Source organism: Ailuropoda melanoleuca, chromosome 1 (genome assembly GCF_002007445.2).
Source record: "Ailuropoda melanoleuca isolate Jingjing chromosome 1, ASM200744v2, whole genome shotgun sequence".
In the NCBI taxonomy this organism is placed as follows: Eukaryota; Metazoa; Chordata; class Mammalia; order Carnivora; family Ursidae; genus Ailuropoda; species Ailuropoda melanoleuca.
In genome coordinates this window covers 211,904,062-211,929,808 of record NC_048218.1, presented here as the reverse complement: position 1 = coordinate 211,929,808, position 25,747 = coordinate 211,904,062, and the positions used below count along the sequence as shown (strand labels likewise).

The 25,747-nt window shown below is 45.4% G+C and overlaps 1 protein-coding gene across 1 annotated transcript in view; it reads left to right on the top strand.

The window, feature by feature from the left end:
- Positions 1-25,747, top strand: part of PTPRN2 (protein tyrosine phosphatase receptor type N2) — a 735,412-nt gene that overhangs the window by 219,038 nt on the left and 490,627 nt on the right. The window contains exon 5 of the mRNA XM_034650176.1: positions 12,091-12,478. Coding sequence (XP_034506067.1) covers positions 12,091-12,478 — 388 coding nt within the window. The remainder of the gene's footprint in view (positions 1-12,090; positions 12,479-25,747) is intronic.

The following is a 25,747-nucleotide window of genomic DNA, read 5'->3' as shown; positions in this document are numbered from 1 at the left end:
TACACTGCTTCTCCACTGAGCATCTGGACGCACATCCTGGGATTGCTCTCAAGGCAGCCTTCCCACTCCGGAAGAAAGTGTGACTGGTGTCTTTGCATGGACCCTAATTCCTTCGAGAGCCTATGACTGAGATGTGGGGCCATTGCCTCTGACTACCGTAGGGCCACTGGAGGCATGGGGAGAGGTGGCCTCCATCCCTGCCTGCACTCCATTTCAGAAGAGAGAAACGGGAGAGCGGGGCTGGCGCTGGTCTCACTGCACATTCCATCCATTTGTCACCGCCAAGTTTGGCTTCCATAGTCCCTAAACACCCACGCAGTAGGAGGGCCATCCACCACGGTTTGTTTGGGCACTTTCCCTCACAGATGTCCCAGTTTGAATCATGGATTCTGCGGTCATCCTACCACATGGCCCTTTTAGCACCCCACTCACAAGGATTATTTAGGAAAAGAGCAGTTGGAGAAGAAAGGAAATGAGCACTTGGTAGCATTTTTGGCTTAGGCTTTTTTCTTCTATGCTGAAATAGATGCTTCTCAGTATTTAAAAATGCAAGGAAAACCAAGAACTTGTTATTTTCTCCGTCCTGTGTCATCTTTCTAATGAACACAGATTGGATAAAGCAGAAGTCCGTGACCAGACGTCACCAAAGCCACCGCGCAGACTTTTTTGCCACAAAAGTACAGCCAGCCACGGCTTTGAGCAGCGGTTTCTGATCTCTGCCCCTCTCAAGTGATGAAAATCTAAGTTGGAAATTTAAGTTTTATACACCCATGATCTTTCAAGGTGCAACCAATTTCCAATGAATTATTTTATAAATAATCTTTTTTCTATGTATCTTCAAAAATCTACCTCTAGCATAGAGTGAGAGAAACATTGTGAATTTATTACCTTGAGAGGCTTGAATACAAATTACTTCCTAACAGAAGCGGCACTGCTGCTCTGACGCACGGTTGAGCTCTTCTCGCTCGGTCAGTGTCATCATTCCCCGTGTGCTGTCAGGGGTGGACTCAGCTCCTGCTTTCATTGACCACGGCAGCATTGGGTAAATGTCCTCGTCATCACTACAGAGAACACAGGAAATTCTCAGCTTGCACAGTGCTGTTGAGGAGGTTAAAAACAAAATTCATCACTTGGAAACGTTGTGAATTAACTGATCTATTTTGGAAACATCATCTCAGCATTGTTAATGTTCAACAGGCTATACTAGGTGCTGGGGTTAGAAAGGTAAACCCTAGTCCTGGTGCTGGGACCTCACAAGTTCTCCCAGGTAAGGAAGACGTGCAGACGCAGTTAAGGACGGAGCAGTGCTGTAGTGCAGGGAATGCGCAAAATAGCGGAGCTGTGAGTCAGTGAGTGGGTCAGTGAGCGCTTCTTGGGACAGGTGCTGGAGGAGCAACTAGAAGTCACCAGGTGGACTCAACAGGCAGATTGTCAGGAGACCACCCTAATGCCCCCTGAACAACATGAACAGGCCAGGTGAGCTACCAATCCTAGCTTTTAGAAAACCCCTTGGATTGCTGATGATACAAAGAAACCCAAATGGACTGAAATCCAAAAAGTAATGAGGTCATTCTAGGGGAGAAGGGACCCCCACTACTTTCATACAGGCTGCAACAGCAGGAAGGGAACCAGCTGTAGGAGGGATGGGAAGAGCATGGTCCCCAACTTTAAGGAATTGGCATGAGGGATAGAAGCCCCAGCAGCAGCTGCACAGAGCACGGAGCGTTTGAGAAGACTGTATACTGCAGGGGGAGAACGGGAGCACCAGACCCTTCTGAGCTCCCCTCAGCAGCGTTCTGGAGGCTTGGGACAAGGCAGAGTGGTAGAGAAGATCTACCCTATGGGAAGCAGAAAGGTGGGTCCACAAATTGCTATTGGCTGTAAATCAGAGACCGCTCCCGTGCTCAGAACAGTGTCTGCAAAGCATAAAGCCACCCTCAGAGTCGCAGTAGGGTTTAGAGCCCAGCACTGCTGAAGAAAGGCTTGATCCCACCCTCAACATAACTGTAGCCGGTAGTTACTGAATCTGACTCTGCGACAAAACCAACGCCCATTTCAAGTACAGCTCGCACCAATTCAGCCCCACAATAGCAGGCCGACAGGAGAAGGACTTGCCATTTCCCAGGGATAAATATTCCTTCCTTCATTCTCTATTACTCTTCATCCAAAACCCAGCTTACAGTCCAGAACTGGGAGACACCTGAAGGGACAAGAAGTTGTAACTCATGGTCAGAGAGGAAAGAGGCAATAGAAGAATAAAGAACACCCAAGTGTGACTCAGGTGTTGTAATGATTAGAAAAGGGCACTTTAATAATGAAGTGTATTAAAGGGTTGGGTGGGAAAGGCGAAAAAACATAAATGAACAAATGGAAAACTGCAGCAGAGAGATGGAAACAATAAAAGAACACCAAACGGAAATGCTAGAACTGAAAGCAATAGGGTCAGAAATAGAGAACTCATTTGATGAGTTTGCAAACAGACCAGACATGTAGAGGAAAGCACATGAAATTAGAAAGACATATAAGTTGAAAGTAAAAGTATGGAAGATATATACAATGGGGATTCTAAATATCAGAAAGGTTCTGGGACTATGTTAATATTAATCAGTGTACACTTCAAGACAAATAGCATTATCAGAGATAGAGTATTTAAGAATGGCTAAATGATCAATTCATTAAATGACATAAAAATCTTTTTTATGAACCTAATGTCAGCACTTCAAGTACATAAAGCAAAAATATGAGAATACCAAAAAGAGAATTATATGAGTCCACGGTCATTTTTAGAGATTTTAACTCTCCTCTCTCAAGAACTTCTTATACAAATAAGTAGAATATCATTAAGGATCTAGAAGATTTGAATAATACCATCAAGCAACTTAACCTAATTGATATTAATAGAACAATAGTATCTAAAAACTGCTGAATACACATTATTTTCAAGTCTACACAGAATATTTCCCAATATACATCATGTCCTGGGCCATAAAACAAGCCAATAAATATCAAAGGATTAAAATCATACAAAGAAAGATAAAGGGAAAGAAAACTTCAGATCATTAGCCCTCGGAAATATAGAAGCAAAAATTTTAGACAAATTTTAGCAAATCAAAACCAATGTTATATAAAATAGGATAATGCAGATGATACAGGGAAATTGTCTACATTTGAAAATTATTGAGTATAACTCACCACATTAACAAGAAAGGAAAATATTACTCAGCCATCGGAAAGAACGATTACACAACATTTGCAGCAACATGGACGGGACTGGAGGAGATTATGCTCAGTGAAATAAGTCAAGCAGAGAAAGACAATTATCATATGGTTTCACTCATTTATGGAACATAAGAAATAGGAAGATCGGTAGGGGAAGGAAGGGAAGAATGAGGGGGGGTAAACAGAAGGGGGAATGAAGCATGAGAGACTGTGGACTCTGGGAAACAAACTGAGGGCTTCAGAGGGGAGGAGGGTGGGGGGATGGGATAGGCCGGTGATGGGTATTAAGGAGGGCATGTATTGCATGGAGCGCTGGGTGTAATACGCAAATAATGAATCATGGAACATTATATCAAAAACTAAGGATATACTGACTAACATAACATAATAAAAAATTATTATTAAAAAAAGGAAAACTATACAATAGTTGTAAAAGATGCAGAAAAAGCATTTGACAAATGTCATCATCGGTTCATGGTGGAAATCTACAAGTAGCATCACACTGAATGAAGAAGGACTGAATGCTTTCTACTTAAAATCTGGAATTAGACAAGGAGGACTGCTCTTGCCTCTTCTGTTACTGGACAGTTTAGTCAATGCAATAAAGCAAGAAAAATAAAAGGCATCCAGATTACATGTCCACCTTTGCAGAAAATTTGGCAGAACCTACAAAAAAGCTACTGAAACTAATAAGTGAGCATGGCAATGCCACAGAATGCAAAGCAAATATACAAAAATCCATTGTATTTCTATAAACTAACCACAAACAATTAGATGAAGTCATTTACGGTAGCACTGAGATTACGAAACAATTAGAGAGAAAGGTAGCAGAATATGTAAGGCTTTGTACCCTGAGAATTAAAAAGACATTGATGAGAGTAACTAGACAAAGCCTAAATTAATGGAGATGTGATTGTGTGTCAGAAGGCTTAATAGTGTTGAGGTCCCCCAAACTGATGTATAACTGTGACACCAAAAGTGCAGTCCAGAAGAGAAGAATTCATAAATTGGACTCCATAAAAATAAAAAATTCTCTTCTTTGAAAGATCCTGATAAGAGAATTAAAAGACAAGTCACAGGCTGGGGGAAAAAATTTGCAAATAATACACTTGAAAAAGTACTTTTCTCTACGATGTATAAAGAGCTCTCAAAACTCATTAAAATGAAAAAGAGGAGGCAAGTAAAGAATTGAGCAAAAGATTTGAAAAGACACTTCACCAAAGAAGATAAATGGTGGCAAATAAACTCAGGTGAAATGTTCAACATTGTTCGTCAGGGAAATAAAATGAAACCACAAGGAGCTGCCATCTCACACCTACTAGAATGACTGAAATCTAAAAGACGCCCACACCATGCGTTGGCAAGGGGGGGGAAAATGGAACTCTCACCCACTGCTGGTGGGAATACGCCCACTCTGTGATCCAGCCATCACACTCCTGTCCAAGATCCATCAGAGCTTTGTCCATTCGAAGACTGTACGTGAATTATCATGGCAGCCGCAATAGTAATTCCCACCAACTGGAAAAGCTCAAATGCCTGTCAACAAGCGAATGAAGAAGCATGTGGAATGCTATCCAGCAATAGAGGGGAATGAATTATTGATGCACGCGGATGACTTTCCAGATCATTGTGCTGACGGACAGAAAGAAAGTGCACACCATTATAGTTTTACTTACATGAAGTGTGAGAAATACAAAGTAGTGTATGAGCGATGGAAAGGAAATCAGTGATTGCCTGAGGGGGTGAGGGTGGGAAGCAGGGGGAAGGAAGTGTTAAAAAGGGGACAAGCACACTTTCTGTACAAGAGTTGTGTTCATTGCTTTAACTCTGATGATGGTTTTCGTAGGTATATAGTTGTGTCAAAACCAATGTGCGCTGTTTATTGTGTATCGTTATACCTTAATCAAGATGGAAAAGAAAAACAGATGAGCAAGCCAACACAAAATATGTGAGAGTTTTGAACAGACACTTGATAAAAAAAAAAGACATATAAATGGCCAATAAGGACATTAAAGGGGCCAAACATCATTATTCATTGGAGGAAAGACAGCATAACACCGTAAAGAACGGCTACTTCCTGTCCACTAGATTGGCTACAATAAGAAAAAGTAACTGTGATACCAGCTCTTGGTGAGAATGTGAAGCAATTAGTGGAAACATGAACTGTTCCAGCCATGGTATGGGCAATTTCTTGACAGTTGACCATTCGTCTGTCTTGTGACACATTGGAGAAAGGCCCGGTGTGTTCACAGGAAGACTTCCTGCGGCTGTTCACGGCAGCCGTCTGCCCGGACTGGAAACCAGCCAGGTGTCCTCCGTTTCTGAAGAGGTGCCGCCTTAGGAAATCCAATGCGAGGGATGAAGGTTCCCTCTGCCCTATACTTAGCGGTGCTGCTGGAAACAGCGTGTGTGAAGGTGCAGAGCTGTGAGGACCATGGCCACAGCCTTGTGTCTCAGCCACACCCATGATGTTCATTTGACTTACAAGTTGCCTTCTCATGCCGTTATTTCTACTGGCCTTCAGTGGGAAGCTGGGATCTCATGGTAGAGCTGTTCTCATGGTTTGTGCCTAGTATGTAGGAAGGGATTAATCATAGTTACTCTGAGTACCAGCCCCCATTCCCTGCTCGTAAAGTCCTACCTGGGGAAGCAGGCCACCTCACTTGCAGAGAGCCTGAGGTTCTAGTCGGCTCAGAACTGAGCTCTGTGGGCAAACCAGCCTACCTGTCATTTAAGTGTTCATCTGCTTACCCAGCAGGTGGAGTGTCTGAGGTGTGACAGTTGTGGGGCTGGGGATCAATGTGTGACCTCACGTGGTGTGATCACACATGCACCATGTCTCCCAGACACATGTTTCTGCCTTCATCCTGCTGGGCCTCAGGCCAGATCCTGCAGCTACAGAGCAGGGCAGTCGGCCCTGCCCTCCCACAGCTGACTTGCTGGGAGGAGAGATGGTTGTATAAACACAGAAAGCCACAAAGAAGCTTTGTGAGAAGTCCTTATTTCTTGTTTTTCTTTTTCTTTTTATTTAAATTCAGGTAGCCAAGGGATCGTACATCATTGGCTTTGATGTAATGTTCAATGATTCATTAGTTCAGCATAATACCCAGTCTCATCACATCATGTCTTGTTTTTCTTTAGTGCTGAATCGTGTGGGCAGAAGACATTGTCTTTTTTGTCTTTAGTTTTGCTCTAACTTCTCACGTGTATGAAAAGCTACTTGGGCATTCTTTGACAGTTGTCCACTTCTCCCATCTGGACTCTTCGGAGCTGATTGGACAGACAGAAGAGGAGCCTCCGCCTTGTTACATCAGGCTGGGGTGTCCTTTCTGTGGACTCGTGCTTTACGAGGATGAGAAGTTCCCCGAGACCTTTAGTGGTTTACGGAGAGGGACACTGAGGCTGAAAAAGTGGAGTGAAGTGTCCACTTTCCAAACTTCACTGGTGGTAGAGCTGAAGTCAGAACTCTGAATTCTTGTCCAACGTTTTCACATTTATTTTTAAGCCAAAAACGTCTTCACCAAGTTTCCTCCTCCAAACCCTGTCGCTTTCCCCCAGACAGCCTGCTGGGCGAGCCTGCTTCTTTCTGTCATGCAGCCTGAAGCCAGATGCACGGGGCTGCGTCCAAGCCCTGGTCCTCACCTGCCAGAAAGTCGGCTTTGTATCTCTAAAATTCTGTAGTTTTGTCTACACCGTAGGGTTCTTGAGAGGATCAAAAAGAATTAAAACATAGAAAACCAAAGAACAGCCTGGTACCAGCATTCAGAAAACAGGACCCATTTTGTGCTGGTTTTCGTAGTCAGTGGCGTCTAACTCCATGCTTCATGCTTCTCCCAGGAGGGTAGAAAAATGGATTGCAACCCTCTGTTTCAGTCATTCCTTTTAACCCGTTACTTGCTGGGTCTGAGGCTGTAGGTGCAGATGCTGGAAAGGACAAGATGCAAACCAGGACAGCAGATGAAGCAGAAACGACAGGGGGAAGAGGTAATGTGGGTGGGGTAGAGAGGAGGAGCAGTGGTGCTGGCTTCAAGCCATCGGTGGTCTCTAGAACCATTCCAAGTGAGCGTAACCCAGCATCATTGCAGATATCCATAATTTAAAATCCACAGCTCGTATTCCTGTCAACTTTCTGCAAAGTTCGTTGATCCCAAGTTTAGAACTTAACATCTCTTCAACCACATAGAATTTGTGAACTGTGTAAAAAGTGTTTGGGGACTGATGTTTCTAACTGAAAGCTCTAGGTCTCAGCTGCAGACAAAGATGCACCAGTGTGAAGCCCCCCTAAAGGCAAACATTTATTTTTTCCTGGCAACAATGCTCAGTAGGAATGACACCTCCAATTCATTCCCTGCACATGGGGCAGGCTGGCTGCTTAGAGCCTGAGCACCTCGGCGGGATAGCCTNGCTGCTTAGAGCCTGAGCACCTCGGCGGGATAGCCTTCTCTCTGTGTTGGGAGGGAGAGAAGGGAGGATAGGTAAGGAGGGAGAGAGAGGGAGAGAGAGAAGAAGGGGGGAGAGTGAGAGAGGGAAGAAAGGGAGAGGGAGAGAGGAAGGGGGGAGAGAGAGAGGGAAGGAGGGAAGGAGGGAAGTGGGGGGGAGGGACTGAGGAAAAGGGAAGGAGAGGAAGAGGGAGAGACGGGGCAGAGAGGGATAGAGAAAGAAACAGAGACACAGAGGGAGAGACTTAACAATGCGCCGCAATCATCCTCTGAGCACAGAAATCCCTTCCCTACATTAATGAATTGGAGGTGGAGGGTTCCTGAGACCCCCTTATGGGGATCCCAAATCTTGCCACATCCAGTGGCATTGTGGGGTCACCTCCTTAGGAAGCCTGTCGACAGCCCTACTGCTGTACACTTGGTCACCAGCAGCAAGCACGTTGTGATCAATGTGCTTGTCAGTGCCGCCTTCAGGCTGTGAGACAAACGGGAGAAAATGTTCTGTGGTCAGAAGTAGCCTAGTTTGAGTTTCCTAGTTTGTTTTGGGTCCTTGGCGTGAGAGAATACCTGGTAAGGATTAGTGGCCAGTGTATAGACATGAGTCTCAGCCCCTCAGTGTTTGCTCGCGTGTGGGACTCCGAGGGCCTCTAGGCCTTCCTGGCTGTCTGAATCCATAACTGTGCGGTCTGGGAGTGGAGTGGGTGGATTTCCACGAGAGGAAGGAAGCCAGACTTTTCGCTGTGGGCTGCTGGTCCTGGCGAAGCTGGTGGGAAGGGGAGCTTCTGTGCCCATTTGATGGTTGGGCAGACCTGCGCCTGGTGGCTCTAGGACATGTGTCAGCTGGCTCCAGGCAACTGCTCTGAGCTCCTCTTCCTTCCACCTCTTTAAAAATACACTTTCACTAAGAGTCTAGGACCTGGCTCCCATCTCCTTCCACAGCTCGTCTCAGGTCCGTGTTTGAGAGCTTCTTCCCCACAGAACGTAGTGCAGAGCTTGGCACCGCTGGGGCTCATGGTGCTGCTGAGGGTGGAGACGGTGGGGGTCGTGCTTCCACAGGAGATGCTGCTGCTGTCCCCGTTTCCCAGACTCCTCCTCTGAGCCACGTGCAGAGCACTCCAACCTCCTTTTCTCTCTCCCTGATCCTCGTACCTGCTTGGAGGAAAAAAAGGAAGTATTTTCCTAGTTTTGAAGGTAGTGAGAGGGGAGCTCGAAGCCATGCAGGTTGCACAGAGCTGCGCCGACAGGCCAGTCTCCCCAGAAAGCCGTCTTCCCCCTTGGTTTTATTAATAGCATGGAAGGTGTGGGCGAGCTCATTCTACTCCTTCTCACGTGGCAACACTGTGGGCTCAGGAATATGCCTGGAGGGACATGATTTCAGGGTAAAGTTCAGCAAACTTTGGTGGCAGTTCTCAGATGCTTCATACAAACTGCACCATATCAAGGATGCTCCAACCGGATTTCTGTAATGAATGGTATGAGGAATTAATGTACCAGAAGTGGCCATACCAGGTGCTGGGAATTGGCAAATTTGTGTACTTTTAGGTTGCTGATTTCCAGATTTGGGCAACTACAGTCCTAAAAGTTATTCAGCATTATTTTAGGGAACCTGACATCATAGGTTTGTTGAATTCAGGCTTAAACCCTCAGACTGGGGGGGCAGCTTATGCTCAGGTCATCTGTGGACTTCCTATGCTTTAAAGAAAAGGAAGGTCTAAGAAGGTGAGGTGCGTAATAGTAGTAATAACGGTGGGAGCAGTAGCACTGACTCTCCGTGTCACGCACTGTGCTTGCTGATAATACCCCTTTCCACAGATGACTTAGAGGTTAAATAACTCACCGGAGCAAAGCTCGCTGGGCTGGTGAGACCAGAGGTGGGATTCCAACCCAGGCAGCCTTGCCCCAGAATCCAGCCCCAACTCCCGGCTCTGTCCTTCAAGACTTGATGCCACAAACAGGAAGCCACTGTGAGAATGCTCGTATTGCTGGTCTCCCAACTCCCAGGGCTCCGAGTTGTTGGCTGGACCACAGTGAGCTCCCCTGAGGACACCATTGTGCTGCCCGTCATTTACAGAGGACCTGGGATGACTTGTAAACCCCGATTATTTCTCCAGTTTACCTACTGAAATGTTATTTTTTCCTCTTCCCCTTAATTTGGTTCACAGGGTAAACAGACCCAGAATAGATTGTTGGCCCCCGTCTACTGAACAGATTCCGTTCAGTCTGCCCTGTGTTCAGCCTAGTTTGTCCCTTACTGGAGCTTTCTGGTTCAACTCTAATTAAAGGGCCTTTGAGGAGAATCTCTAGGTCAGGTACCTTCGTAGCAAAGAGAAGAGAGATGCTGGTGGGCACGTTAATGAGGCATTTGGATGCTGTCCACAGCCCCCAGCACTGTGACGTGCCCAGGTGTTCAGAGACAGCCTTTCGGAACAGTTCAGGCTGAGTTTGAGATTGACACTTACACCAATTTGTGGGAAACTGCTGCAGGAGCTATTGGTGTGCTGACATTTTATTTGTCTCTCCCTTTCTCTAATGAATCTTACTTTTTTCTAAAGGAAAAACCATTGGTTTCAACCAGTACTTGGACAACATTAAACAATTTGGATGAGAGCTAAAATGACATCATTTTAGGAATAAAAACAATCTTAGAGATAATGTCCAGTCTCCTTGTTTCACAGAAAATTGAGTCTTAAAAGGTCAATGCATTCGCCCAAGTTCATATTTGAGAACAATAACTAGAACCTGTATCACCCTTAGTTTTCTGATTTCTAACTTGCTACACCAAAATCTATCCCGGAAGGCTGAGCCCAAAGATTTTTGAAAACAGCCAGACTTGGAGTCTGAACCACTTGTCTTGAGTTCAGTGATGGCTGCACATCTTAATTAGACACCAAGGTCTACTCCGCATTGACTCAACACTGATCTTGTGCCCAAGCAAGGTGCATTTAGAAAGTATGAATGGGAAGATCTAAACAATTTATGGTTTGTGGACTCATTCCACACCATGAAGGGAGCTCTGAAGAAGCCTCCAGGACGGGTTTAACTTTTCTGAGAATCTCCATGTTGGAAATTTCTGTGTTTGTCTATGAAATTTTGATGATCCCACAGTCAGAAGTAGAACATTGAACTTTCTAACATTTTTATAGCTGTTCCAGAGTGGAGGACAACTGGGCCTTTATTTGTCTTGTGGCAAAACAGTCTGATGGGAATGCGTCCTCCTGGGAAAATCGACTGAGCGAGTGAGGAGGACATACGGGTGGGGGTGCAATGAGGGGTCATGCTGGCCAGGTCGTGGACTTGGTGTTACGTATAATGGTTAAAAGAGTGACCTGGCAGGTTTGCTATTACAGAATATTGCTGTTAAAGGAAGAGGAGATAAGAATGATTTCAGTAGTTGGTAAAGAAAGGAGTTGGAGTGAAATGAAGACTGGAAGATGGAGCAGTAGTTGCTGCTACTGAAGGAAAGAGTCAGTCACGGGTGGAGAGCTCCTTTTGCCGCAACAGCGAACCCCAGTGCAGGTGACGGAATTGGAGAGACATTTCTCCACAGAAGACGGGAAGCCCATGAAGAGATTTCAGCATCACTGACCAGCAGGGAAATGCAAATCAAAGCCTCAGTGAGCTGCCACTTGACACCCACTAGATGGCTGTACGGGAACAGATGGCTAATAACAAGCACTGGTGAGGAGGAAGAGAAACTGGAGTCCTCACACCTGGCTGGTGGGAGCGCAAAATGGCGCAGCCGTGTCGGAAAACATCCTGGCTGCTCCCGACAAGTCACGGGTGGAGCTACCACACGAGCCGGCAATTTCACTTCCAGGCGTGAACCCAAGAGGATTGGAAACATATGTCTCCAAGAAGCTTGTCGATGAATGTTCATCGCAGTATAATGGCCCCAATGTCCACCGACTGATAAACAAAATGTGGGATCCCTTTAAAATGAGATGTTTCAGCGGTAGGAGGGAATGCAGCCCTGCTGTGTGCCGCGGCCAGGATGCACCGGGAACACAGGGCGCTCTGTGCAAGAAGCCAGGCACGGAAGGCCACGTGGTGTGCGATTCCACTGATATGACCTGTCAAAACAGACGGCTCCCTAGGGCTGGGGGTAGGGGGATGAGTACGAGGTTCCTTTAGGGGTGATCAAAACAGGCTGGAATTAAAGATGGTGGTGACGTTCACACTACTCTAGACATACTGAGAACACCCAGTTGGGTGTATTTTGTGGTATGTGAATTCTATCTCCATAAAGCTGCTGTTAGAAAAACCAATGCAAGATGAATACGGACCATAGAGTTTGGTCTGTCAGTGGCGGGAAAATTCGGGTGTGTTTCAGAGATGTCGGGGCTGTGTAGTGCCTTGAGCATTGAGATCAAATGTCCTTTCCAGTGGCTGACGTGGAGGCTCACCTGCTGTGTTTGATCCTCGGCCCCTGCAGGGTGAGGACCCCCGTGCCAACGGCATACTGACCTTCATGGCACAGACGTCCGCTCTGACCTACGCTCCTGGGCCCCGGGCCGACCGCCCCGGGGGCCGCCCTTTGAGGACCCACAGCCAGCTGCAGCCTGACGAGCTCAGCCCCAAGGTGGACGGTGGTGCCGACAGGCAGAGTCTGGTCGCTGCGCTGGGTGCCTCTACGGCTCAGAAACCCCCAGCGCCCCACGGGGAGGGTGACCCAGGGCCTCGAAACCCACTGCGGGCACCCTGGAAAACAGCAAGGATCCTTTCGGCCCCAGCGGCCCTCCAGAAATGGCCTTCACCTCCAGGAGACCTCGAGGACCCCCCAGCCTTGGATGATGGTAAGGCAGCCTCCTCCAATCCCCTGTGTTTCTGTTGTTTCTGTCTTTCCAGCACCTGCCCAGGGCCAGCTCTTTGCACTCTGCCTGTCCTGCGAATGGCTTGTGAACCTCTGTGCTGCCCCGGGTCACTTCCACAGCTGGTGCAGTGTGAGGAAGGGCCTTCAGCACTCTCCTGGCCCTCTGCTGCTGTAGGAGAGAAGGTGGTCGTGGTCAGGCCCAGCAGAAAAGGGCCCTTCTGGGAGTGGCAGAAGCCCAGGGTGTGTGGGCTGCGGCCCCGTAGTGTCCGTCGCATTACCTCACTGAGGAAGGCGCTGAAACAGGTTGGGGAACATGACCAGGTCTGGCCCCCAAACCATGTTGGCCACAGAACGTTTTGGGAAATGGAACATGAGGGCTTTTGGATTCGGCGTATGTCACCCCTCAGCACTCCTTATGGTCAAACTTGGGGCCACCTCACGTAGTTATGGTTATTTGCTGTCCACAAAAGAGCCCCATGTGAAGCTAAGGCCACCCACAATGCAGTCAGGGCACGTGCGGCCTTCGGAGTGACTGGCTTTCCGCGCTGCTCCTTCAGGGCTCTCCCGCGGGTCTTGCCTCCTGTTGTGCCGCCCCAAGGAGAAGCGGTATTGACCGGGTCCTACTCCCCTGTAAGGAGCAGGGCTCTAGTGTGCTGATCTTCTAAGACCATAAAGTATCAAGTGAGACTCTGATAAAACACGACTTCTTCTTTGAAGATATACAAATAATAAAATTGAGCAGATAGCAGGATTTCTGAAACAATGGACCAAGAATCCCATTAACATCAGCAGTCTATTTTCTGTAAGTGACGCCTTAATTGGATTTGCTCTGACAGTCTTCTTTCCTACATATTGCTGCTTTTCAGCTAATAGGTCTCTTGTTCTCTATCTCTCTCCATCCACAAAGTCATTATGGCACCTTCCACATTGAAGGAAAGCAAAGTTATAATTAGAGGGAGGCATGTGTGGCCGTTACTAACGCTTTCTTCTCGTTCTTGTCTTGGGAGAGAAAGCATACTGTGCACTTGCCTACGGGTCATTTGCCTGTAAACACACCATCCTACGACTGGAACTCCTCCACGGACGCTGCTGCCTGCGGTAGCTCCTCTCCCTCCCCGGCTCTAAACCGTGCACTGCTCTGAGAACTCCGTTTTCGGGGCTGTGCTGCCTTCTACCCTCCTGTAATTACCAGGCTCTATCAGAGGCCCGCGTCTGCTGATTTGGCTCTCATCGTGTCCGTCCACTTCCCATCTTCCCTGGCTCAGCATCCCCTGACACCTCTGCTGTAAACACACCATGGAGGTCACCCCCGCCGTCCAGTAGCCAAGCCGGGGGCTCTGCTCAGCCTTGCAGGCCCTCTCCGTGGTGCTGACCGCCCCATGTGCTTTTGTGCTCCAGGTTATGCAATGGGGGCTGTCTGCTTCTCTCTGTAACCACCCCTTCTCTGTCTCCTTTCTCCTCTCCCACGACTTAAAAAAAAAAAATCCCACTTATCAACGACTTCTGTCCTAGTTATTGGAAATAGGAAGCCCCTACCAAAGGAACGTAAATCCTCTGGAGAGCCAGGTGTGTTCACAGAACGTGGCACACGTCAGGTGTCTGCCACGGCTCAGGAGCGTCCTGCCTCCCCAGTACGGGGTTCCTCCTCATTCTTCTTGATGTCGCTTGCGGTGTGGTCTATGGGAACATCCTCTTTGAAAATGCTCTTCACTCTCCAGTGACCCTTATCAACTGCATAATTTGGTTGGCATTTTTTTCTGTGCTAACTTGCGATGTTGGTATCTTTTTATATCTACTGTCTTCCAGCTACAATTTATGCTTTAAAAAGAAACATGTAAAATGTCAACCACAAAATAGAGGACAGTAAGATGACCCTTGTGCATTGCATCATGGGGCTCCAGCAAGAAGCAGCTTCTGGTCTTTGCTGATACTCTGTGCACCTGCCTCCTCCCCGTCCTCAGAGGGTTCCGTCTGTCTGTATCTCAGTACCTTATCACTGGGATATGAGAACGCTTGTATAACCCTAACCACACAGTTTCACCACACATGAAAATTAATAGTAATGTCTTAATATCATTATCTAATCAGTGTTCACACTTCTTAGTGGTCACAAATTTTCTTTACAATTTTTTTTTTTTTGAAGCAGGATCCAAAGAAGAGCATTTGAAGTGGTGGGTCTGTCTGTTTAAACTTGCGGAAGTGTTCTCCCCCTCCTTCTTCCTTTCCTCACAACATTTTTAAAAAAACAAATTCACTTATCTCGTAGCGGTTTTCACATTCTGGATTTTGCTGATTGCCTCCCAAAGATAACATGTACCTTGTTCCTTTGCTTTGTATTCTCTGTAAACCTGGAGCTATAGGAGCCAGCCCAGAGATTTGACCGCGGTGTTCACTGCTCAGCAAGAAGGCTCAGAGGCGGTGACAACGTGCTCTTGTGTGCAGAGGACACGGTCTTGCTTTGTGTTGTCTTAGCATCAGCAGCCAAGGGCCACTCAGCCTCGCTAGCCAACTTTGGCTTGGCTGTTTGAAATGCTTGATCTCTCAACAAGATGAGCTGGTACCCCACACCAAAGGAGACGCTCATGGCACCTTGCACCCTCCCCAGAACACATCTCACAGTGTGCAGTGCGTGTTTGTGCAATTGTTTGATCAATGCTTCTCTCCCCTCGTAGACCATCAACTTAGGAAGATATCGCACCACTCCCTGTCCCTGTCTGCAACCCAGCACCCAGTGCATGCCTGGCAAAGTGTTTGCTGAGTGAATGAACCAGCGGATTCATCCACATAAATGGTCTCATTTGATTTTCATATCACCCTTAAAACACAGTATTATTTTCAATTTCACTTTGCTGGTGAGAAAGCTGCAGATCAGAGGCTAAATGGTGGCACTCCTCCCACAGCCAGATCACTGAAGACAGAGTTGGGTCACCCCAACAGATCACTGAAGATCGAGTCGGGTCACCCCGACATCAGGTCACTGAAGACAGAGTTGGGTCATCCCCATGTCAGGCCACCGAAGACTGAATTAGATCACCTTAAAGTCAGGTCATTGAAGACAGAGTTAGGGCTCCTAAGAGGCAACTGTATAAAATTTATATTTGAACTGAATTTACTTTGTTACTCTGGCTAATTGCTCCTGGACTCTAAAGCTTTAAATAACCTTTCGGCAGCAAAGTTTAGCTCTCTCTCTTCATTGTGTGCAAAAGTGTGTGCCTCACCCCTAGGCCAGCAGAGTAGCAAAGATCCCTGGGGTTGGGGTGTCAGCCAGTGTAGGAGGGGTAAAGATTTCTCTTCTTACATTTTAATGAAAAAGAATGAGAAAAGACCACCTTTCCTCTAAATTTGCAGTCGAGGGGCTTCCTGAAAATAACTCTTCGACTCAGTGCACTACTGGGATTTAATTGGTGTTCATTAAGAGCAGACACCCAGGTGGGCCATTTCACACCACTGCCTGGAGAACTGCCATGGCATTTAGCCATGCCACCTGCGGTCCCTGTGGAAAGTGCGCCATGAGCACAGAATCTCTATGCGCAGTCCTCTGCATAAACCTGATTTCATCTTGGAAGCAACAGGAAGCAAGTCAAAGGGAGGTCTGGAGGGCTGGTGTGCCGTGACGTCTCAGGATGGTACAGCCTGGACAGCAGGATATCCCAGACACCCAGTGTGCTGCTACCTGGAAGGGGGACCCTGTGGTAGTGCAGAGGGCCCGGAACTCCCGTGTGACACAGTGAAGGGGCTGCCCTTCTGGAGCACGGTCGAGTCCGACATGGGACACTGAGTTCAGGTCTCACATACAACCACAGGAAGACCCAGCCATACCCGCCCCCAGAGAAGTGGTAAAGAAGTTGGCTTAAGGGTATGGCAAATACACGTTTGGTGAAAACTTATAGAAAAGAGACCCTCTTCTTCATTTATTATTTACACCTGCCTTCTTTTAAAAAGCTTTAAGGCAGTGTGTGAGACAGGATCGTGGAAAGGACAGGCAGCACATGGCCGTGCTTCAGTGTGGCATAAGCTTGGCCGCATCCTGCCTCTCTGGTTTAAGGGGCAGTGCCCGGGTGCTGCCCACGTGGGAACTCCTCCAGAGAATGTCATTCTGTAATTTCTGTAATCAGTGTGCTGTGGGAATCGATTTGTGAAAGATTATTTGTTGTGCTTTTTACCAATTATAAAATAACAAATGGTTACTATGCAAAGCTTGAATAATAGGTACGTAGAAAGAAGACAAAAGTCACTCAGTCTTACCTCCTGAGGTGAGCGCTGTCCATGCTTGACCTGCACGTGCTCTTGACCTCTGTGTGTGTTTGAGGCCTCATCTGAGCAAGGCCATCTCATGGTGTGCTCTTCTGGTCCCTTGCATGTGTTCTCCAGCCCTAGTTCTTCCTCCAACTGAGGATTAAACCTCAGGCAAGTCCTGTGAACTCTGGTCGTTCTTACATAATGACAAGTTCCACGTCCACTTTGTACATTTACATTGTTAGAAATTGTGGTGAAGCACACGTGACCTAAACTTGACCGTCTTCACCATTTTACGTGTACAGTTCAGCCGCATGAAGGATATTCACATCGTCGTACAGCTGTCACCACCATCTGTCCCCAGAACATTTCATCACCCCAGACTGAGACTCTGTCCCCATAAACGCTAACTCTCCTTCTCGCTCCCCCGGCCCCTGGCATCCACCCTCTACTTTCTGTTTCTATGGGTTGGATGACTCTAGGGACCTCACAGAAGTGGAATCACACAGTATTTGTTCTTTTGTGACGGTTTTATCTCACTTAGTGTAATGTCCTCAGGGTTCTTCCATGTTGCAGCAGGTGTGAGAATTTCCTTCCTTTTTAAGGCTGAGTGAAATTCTGTTGTATGGATAACACTGTACTTTGTCCATCTGTTGGTGGACTCTTGGGCTGCTTCTAACTTTTGGCTATTGTGAATGCTGCTGCTATGATATATTTAAATTTCTAAGTTTACTTTTGCATTATAAAATTATGATGTGCATATTTTAGAAAGATCCAAATAGAACAGCATATACAGAGGGAAATCCGAAGTTTCCTTGCTCTGTGACTGCTCCATGCTCAGAAGTAAACTGCCACACCGTCTGTGTGTCCTTCAGATTTCCCACCCAAAACCAATGATCCGTACATGCACCCATACATCTGTGTTTTTATAGATGGGATCCTAGTGTTGAAAGATACTTTGGATAGTTTGGATGTCCCTCTGTGTCAGTATCTCCGGACCCGCCTCCTTGCTGGAAGATGGAGTGTCCTTCATATCACTGCACCATTGTCCAGTTAATGAGCTTGGAGCATGCTATCTCATTGCATATATTGTTAGCACTTTGCTGCATCATTAAATGCATTTCCATTACATTTTTTATGGAGGCATAAAAGTCTACATATGTACGTACCATAATACATTTAAATCAGTTCTCTATCTATGCAGTTGACCCTTGAACAATGTGGGGATTAGGGGTGCCCACCCTCTGAGTGGTTGAAAATCTGCAGATAACTTTTGACACCCCAAAACCTTAACTACTAAGAGCTTACTGTTGAATGGAAGTCTTAACTGATAACATAAACAGTTGATTAACACATATTTTGTTTGTTGTGTGTATTACATACTGTATTTTTACAATAAAGTAAGCTAGAAAAGAGGAAATGTTATTTAAGAAGACCATAAGGAAGAGAAAATATATTTACAGTACTCTGTACTATAAAAAATCCGTGGATAAGTGGACCTGCACAGTTCTAAGCTGCATTGTTCAAGGGTCAACTGCATATCTATTAAAATATATATTGTTTGTTGATTTTTGCTCTTCACGTAATACCATGATTAACGTCCTTATGCCTGAATCTTTTCAGACCATAGAACCTTCATTACAGTTTTCTCCAGGCTTAGTGGTCACTGAGTTTTAATGAAGCCTAAAGTCACTCTTTTTCTTTTTTTTTAAATAGACTATTTTTAGAACAATTTTAGGTTCACAGCAAAATTAAGTGGAATGTATCGAGATTTCCCATATACCTTCTGTCCTCACACATGCAGAGACTCCCCCATAAACAACATCTCCCACCAGAGTATTAAATCTGTTACAACTGAAGAGCCAACACTGACACATCACTGTCACCATAGTTTAGGGTTGAGTCAGGGTTCATTCTTGGCGTTTTACATTCTGTGGGTTTGGACACATGTACGCTGACATGTATGTATCATGATAGGATCATACAAAGTAGTTACCCTGCTCTAAAAGTCCTCTGTGCTCCCCTATTTACCCCTGCCCCTCCCAATCCTCCAACCAATTTTCTAAACAGTTAACTAGAGCAAATGACAAATATTATGCAGTATGCCCACTGGTAGAAGTTGGAGTTTTCCTATCTATGAACATGGAATATCTCTCCATTTATTTGGTTCTTTGACTTCTTTTGTCAGAGCTTTGTAGTTTTCTTCATACAGACCTTGTAAATATGTTGGCTAAAGTCATTCTTTAAACTCAAGTCTCAATGATGACAAGTAAATAATTATGGAAACCACCTTAGGGAATGATGCCTCATACACAATTTTCTAAACAGTTAACTAGAGCAAATGACAAATGCTATGCAGTGTGCCCACTGGTAGAAGCTCCCAGTCTAATTCTGGCTCACTGATAACACTCAAGACCAAACCAAACAGAAAACAAAACCTCTAACCAATCTGTTGGAATTCTTTTTTTTTTTTTTTTAAAGATTTTATTTATTTATTCGACAGAGATAGAGACAGCCAGCGAGAGAGGGAACACAAGCAGGGGGAGTGGGAGAGGAAGAAGCAGGCTCAAAGCGGAAGAGCCCGATGTGGGGCTTGATCCCACAACGCTGGGATCACGCCCTGAGCCGAAGGCAGACGCTTTAACCGCTGTGCCACCCAGGCGCCCCTGGAATTCTTTTTTTTATCATCTCGATTCCACACGTTGTGGAGCCTGGACTAGGAAGTAGGAGAATTTAATTCATATTATTGTTCTGCTGACTTTTGACCTAGGTATTTCATATGCCAGCTTTTTCCTCAACACACCTTGTTGTTTTTCCTATTCAGGTGTCTTACTATATTTATAGGTTGAATGGCCAAGGTAATGAGTATTCTCCACACACCCCTTCCCCACCATCTGCACTAAAATGGATTCTATTATACTGATATGGAATGTTTACTGGGGTGGAAGTCTGAAGCGCTTTCTTTAACTACTGGCTGTGCAGTTTTCTAGCTATGTGACTCTTAGCAAGTTTACTCATGAATTCACTTATTTACAGAACACCTGCTGAGCACCAGCCTGTCATATAGCCTTTCTTATTCTCTTCCCTCATTCAAAATAAGAGTATTGGGATAAGTGTATTTTGGGCCTCTTTCTGTTTGAACTTCCCATGGTTTTGAAGTCCTGCTTTTGCCAGCTGTGTTGTTTACTTTCCTATTTATGTTGATGGTGGGAGTCCCAGCTTGAAAACTCCTATGGAACAAAGAATATACCCTGCATCCCCCAATCTCAGGAGGGCACTGACCAGGACTTTTCATGATGACAGTGATAGCTTATAATATTGAAAAACCAGATTCGAGTGCTTCTATTGTTCTGGAGAATATATGCCCACATTTTGGGGTCATTTTCAGTTGAAAGGAAGCACTTGCTGCCTTTTTCATTTTTGAAAAAAATCCATTCACATTTGAGTGAAGGCCAGTTTTGCTCTGAACACTTTTGGTTTAAAAAAACAAAAGAAAACAGGACCAAATTGACCACTTAGTCACTGGAGTAAAGAGGCTTCACGCCCTTCCCTGGGGTTTATGAGCACCTTTTAGAATATGAGGAAGAAGGCACCTGTGTTATCAAAGTACCTTTCCTTTTCAGTGAAATTTAGTCCCACATTTGGTATAAAACGCCTAAAGCCTTTATTTTTCTTTTTTTTTAATTTTTTTTATTATCTTATGTTAATCACCATACAGTACATCCCCGGATTCCGATGTAAAGTTTGATGCTTCATTAGTTGCGTATAACACCCAGTGCACCATGCAATACGTGCCCTCCTTACTACCCATCACCAGTCTATCCCATTCCCCCACCCCCTCCCCTCTGAAGTCTTCAGTTTGTTTCTCATAGTCCATAGTCTCTCATGTTTCATTCCCCCTTCTGATTACCCCCCTTTTCTTTATCCCTTTCTTCCCCTACCGATCATCCTAGTTCTTATGTTCCATAGATGAGAGAAATCATATGATAATTGTCTTTCTCTGCTTGACTTATTTCACTTAGCATTATCTCCTCCAGTGCCGTCCATGTTGCAGCAAATGTTGAGAATTCGTTCTTTCTGATAGCTGAGTAATATTCCATTGTATATATGGACCACAGCTTCTTAATCCAGTCATCTGTTGAAGGGCATCTCGGCTCCTTCCATGATTTGGCTATTGTGGACAATGCAGCTATGAACATTGGGGTGCATATGGCCCTTCTCTTTACTACGTCTGTATCTTTGGGGTAAACACCCAGTAGTGCAATGGCTGGGTCATAGGGTAGTTCAATTTTTAACTTTTTAAGGGACCTCCACACTGTTTTCCAGAGTGGCTGTACCAACTTGCATTCCCACCAACAATGTAGGAGGGATCCCCTTTTAAAGCCTTTATTTTAGCTCATCACCATGCTGTGGGGTCAGCAAGTAGTCTCCTCTTTCCAGGGTGGAGGAAAAGCAGGAGCAGGGCAGGGGAGCCTCTGGGTATCAGTCTGTGGCTTACATATCAGGAAAATGGCTCCTCTTGTCTTGCCTTCTGATCCCACCACACCTGCCCAGCGTCCCTGAAGTGAATGCACCTGAATGGGCTGCTCAGCTGTGCAGGGGGAGAGGCTGTGTGTAACGAGGGATCCTAACTCTGCATTGCCCCAATCCCATGCCTTCCTCCTTGCCTTGGAGACCACTTTCCTTGACTTCTGCACCAGCGAAGAGTCACTGTTCAGATTGAAAGGAACCTGGGGAGTCATGCACTCTGCCCCCACATGACAAGTATCTTTAACAGCATCTCTCCTGGAACAACACAGAACAAGTGCACTCCCCTTGCTCCCTGCTACCCTCACATACAATGTCATCTTCCCGCCACATTTCCAACCTGAAAACTCTGGGTTAGTGGAGACCACTGAATCTGGTAATTTTTGCCTTCCAAAGGCATAGAGTGGATCTTAGGAAAGAGCTGAAGGGTCAGAGGCATCTTTCCCCGTGAGATGTGATAATATCAGTGGTCCCCACAGAGTGGAGCTGGGGTCTTGAGTCCTCAGGGCACTGTGGGCAGTGATTGGTTTGGATGTGAGCATGAGTTCGGTTCTTAGCTGCAGATAGTATTAACCATGCACACCTGGTCCTCTACCAGGTAGAACTTGGCTACTAAGAGGGAGTTCAAACGCTCTTGCCATTCAGAGGGTGTTTCTGTGACTGGGGTCCAAATACCCTACTGCTGTAGCCTATTTGGCTAATGTAGAAAAAAATCAGTTAATGCTTTTGGCCGTCTCTGGAAGGTTTTATATTCTAGTCTGGCATTTGCCATCCAGAATATGTCCAAGCCACTCCCCTTGTCATAAGTTGGTCAGTTAACATTTTGAGTGTGGAGAATCATGTTAATGGGAATTTCAATGAAACAGCCTTTAGAAAGCAGTCTGTCAACCCCACCACCAACTGAAGTGACACAATTAACGCCAAACCTAATTCGATTTTTGTTGTTGTTGTTCTTTGTCTCAGTATTACATGTATAGAGAGACTGGGGATGGTAATGATGGTGATGTGATGACAACGATGACGGTGCTGGTGGTATGACGGTGATGGGATGACGATGATGATGATGGTGATGACTGATGATGGTGCTGGTGGTGATGATGGGGATGATGATGGTGATGATGATGGTGATGGTGCTGGTGGTGATGATGGTGGTGATGATGGTGATGGTGGTGATGGTGCTGGTGGTGATGGTGCTGGTGTTGATGGTGATGATTGTGATGACTGTAGTAATGGTGGTGGCAGAGATGATGATGATGTGTATTTGGACATGGCTAAATTGGGTACTTTCATAAACGCATGGTGATAAAGACATTTAAGAGCAAAAGCTGTTATACATGAACCACATCTTCCTTGTTAAAACAATTTTGTAGTGAGGTTATCTGCACAACACTGCTTATTCTCTAAAGCTTATAATGTTTTGTCTGGGGGACCCTATTAAGACATATAATTTCAGTAGGTCAGGCTTGCAGCAGTTGTGCTTGTGAGTCGATCTCCTACTCTAGGCCTTACATATTTGATGTCCTGACATTTGTGTAATTGCTCTGCTAGAGCCCACTTGGAGCATTGAAAGCCACTTAAAATGTCATTATAAGCTGCCCGGGTCTCAGAATTATATGGTGCAGTTGATGGAACAAAAGAATGTTCCACTTTGATGCATGTGGTATTTGATTGTGCTCTGTGCTGTGGTCCCTCTTCAACCCACCACGGCTAGCTGGACTTTTTAAAAAGGATTTCTTGATTTATGTTCATCTTCACATGATTGACAGTGGGTGCCTTTGAGATAACTCAGCGTAGTTTACAGTGGTGGCATGGGAGATGGTTTCTGACACGTGTTAATTGTTCTCATCGTAAACTGGTCAGCCACTTAGAATCTACCATTGCATACTGAAGGTTTGTTGTTGTTGTTGTTGGAAAATAATTCTTTTTTTTAAAGTTATTCTTCACTAATGAAACCTGAAAAGTTTCTTTTTTGGATGAGAGGAGGCAATTTTAGGAATTATATTTTATTATTCCATTTTGAAGGTAGATATTTCTTATTATAGGCATTCTAAGAGAGCCATGGAAAGTCTCTCCTGTTCTCTGATCTTTATCTTAAAGAACATGAGTTTTATCACGTGGTGATCTATTCCTGTTCTTCTCCAGATAATGAGAATAGACTGAAGGAAGCTGAAGAAAAAAGATGTACGATAACAATAAGAATTTCTCTGAGTTCTTAAATGTCGGAACAGATAATTAGAAGGGGGCACAATTTCACATTCACTGCATTGATTATTAGAACTATGTTAGACAATCTACACACTTTATTTTGTTTTCACAGTAAACCCTTCAAGTGGGAATTATTGGCTTCCCACCTCTCCTATCTTCCATACCCTAGATTATTTATGCATAGCCCCTATCACCACCAGACATTCTATGTGTTTTCAATGGCTTATTTTCTTTCTCTTCTGATATGGATGAATGTTTTGTGAAAGCCAGGGCTTTGTTAACTGCATTATTCCTGTACCTGGAAAGTAGCTGTGCATAGAAAATGTGCAAGGAAGGAAGGAAAGAATGGAGGGGAGGTGGGAGGGAGGAAAGAGGGGATCTCCTGAGCTCTTCTGTTTAAATTCAAGGGCCTCTGGGAGGCATAAGTCACTCACTGATTATCAGTCAGCTTCATGAGACCTGGAATGAGTCACCCATACCATGAGCAACACAGAGAGGCTGTCTGAAGAGCAACCTGGGTGGGGGTATGTGGGGGCAAAAGGGAGGGGGCATTTGGACATGTGGGGACAGGACTAAACCCTGGACTCCTACACAGAAGACGGCACAAGGGAATGAGGGATACAAACATTACCATACACAGGCAGGGCCATGAGAATCTGGCCTGTTCACAGCTTCTTCCAAGGCCAATTTGCTGCAAACGCGATAATTCTTGTGGCCCCTTTACATTGCAGTTCCAGCACAATATGCCTATCAGGTTGCATTCCTACGTCTGGAGACAGTGGGAGACGGGAGACTGGGGCTCTGAGAGGAAACGTTCTGCCGAGGCAGGCGGTAAACCTTGACTCAGGGGCTTAACTTAGTCTGAAATGTTGTCACAGGGGAGCTAAGTGACGTCCTCTGCCCACTGCCATCAGATGCAGAGTGAGGTGGGGCAGGGATTCCACCTTGTGGGGCACCGTTAGGGTGGACACCTCAGCCCTGCAAAACGAGGGGGGTCTGACAGAGACTGGGCACAAATCCTTGGTAACCAAGGTGCTTAGGAATGGAATGTTTTTTTCCAGTGATTTTTCAGGTGAAATTTGCATTCCCCAGAAACACATTTTTGATTCAATACGCTTGTTGAACATTCCCTGACTTGGTGAGTGTCTGGGGGCATCATGGCCCCCCAAGGGGACCATGCATTTAGGGTGCAACATCATGCTGTGAAACGCCTTGGCCACCTGCGGCATGGCCTCTAATTTTAGGTGCTTGCCTTTTCTCACCTTCTATGCCATCATTGCCATGACGCAGGACACTTGAGGTGGATGTGTTTATACTGTTAGAGATGTAATAAACAGCAAAGACTTGTTCTTACTTTTTAGTCTAGGTTATTTTTTCATGTATTTTATTGATTTTCTATTTGAAATACATTCTTGAAATTTTTAATGAAAAAGTTTTGCTCAGGGTAATTCAGACCCCAAATTATATTTTATTTTATTTTATTTTGTTTTAAGATTTTATTTATTTATGGGGCGCCTGGGTGGCACAGCGGTTAAGCATCTACCTTCGGCTCAGGGCGTGATCCCGGCGTTAATTTGGGTGTATCTTTTTAAAAAATCAGTAAATTAATTGGGTTGCCTTCATTAGAAATTATAAATAATAAGAATTTTTAAACTTTTTTTAGCAAAAGTTAGGTTTTATATTTTTATATTTTAGAAGTTTTGTAAGTGACATTTGTCAGATGTAAGTTTGTCAATTTAATTGTTAATTTCTGAGGGTAAAATGTAGGGAGTAATTCACAAGTAGATTTAAGGAGGTTGGTTGAATTTCAGGAAAGACATTTCCCTACAGATAGGGTAATAAGTGACAGTTTGAAAAGCATGTCAACTCAAATACTTGTCTGTTTTAGGAGGAAAATGAAATGACTTCTTGAGTTGTGCTGTCATTTGATGTTCTTGCAGGGTCTCTATGGTTGGTCTGGCCCAGATGTTAAGTTTGCTCAATACCCAGTAGTCGAGTCTCTCTGGCTTCTAAACATTTCGATATGTACATGTGAATCCTACTGTAGCTCTGCAGCAAACCATGCCTTTAATTCTCTGTCCTTTCTAATAGTGATTCGAACTCCTAGGTTCTGAACACACTGAGTACCCAGTACCAGTTAGTGAAGTGGATAGGTGAATGGGTGAGTGAATGGGAGAGTGGATGGATAGATGGATGGGTGGATGGGTGGATAGATGGGGTGGGTGGATGGATGGGGTGGATGGATGGATGGATGGATGGATGGATGGATGGATGGACAAGTGGATGGATAGATGGGTGGGTGGGTGGATGG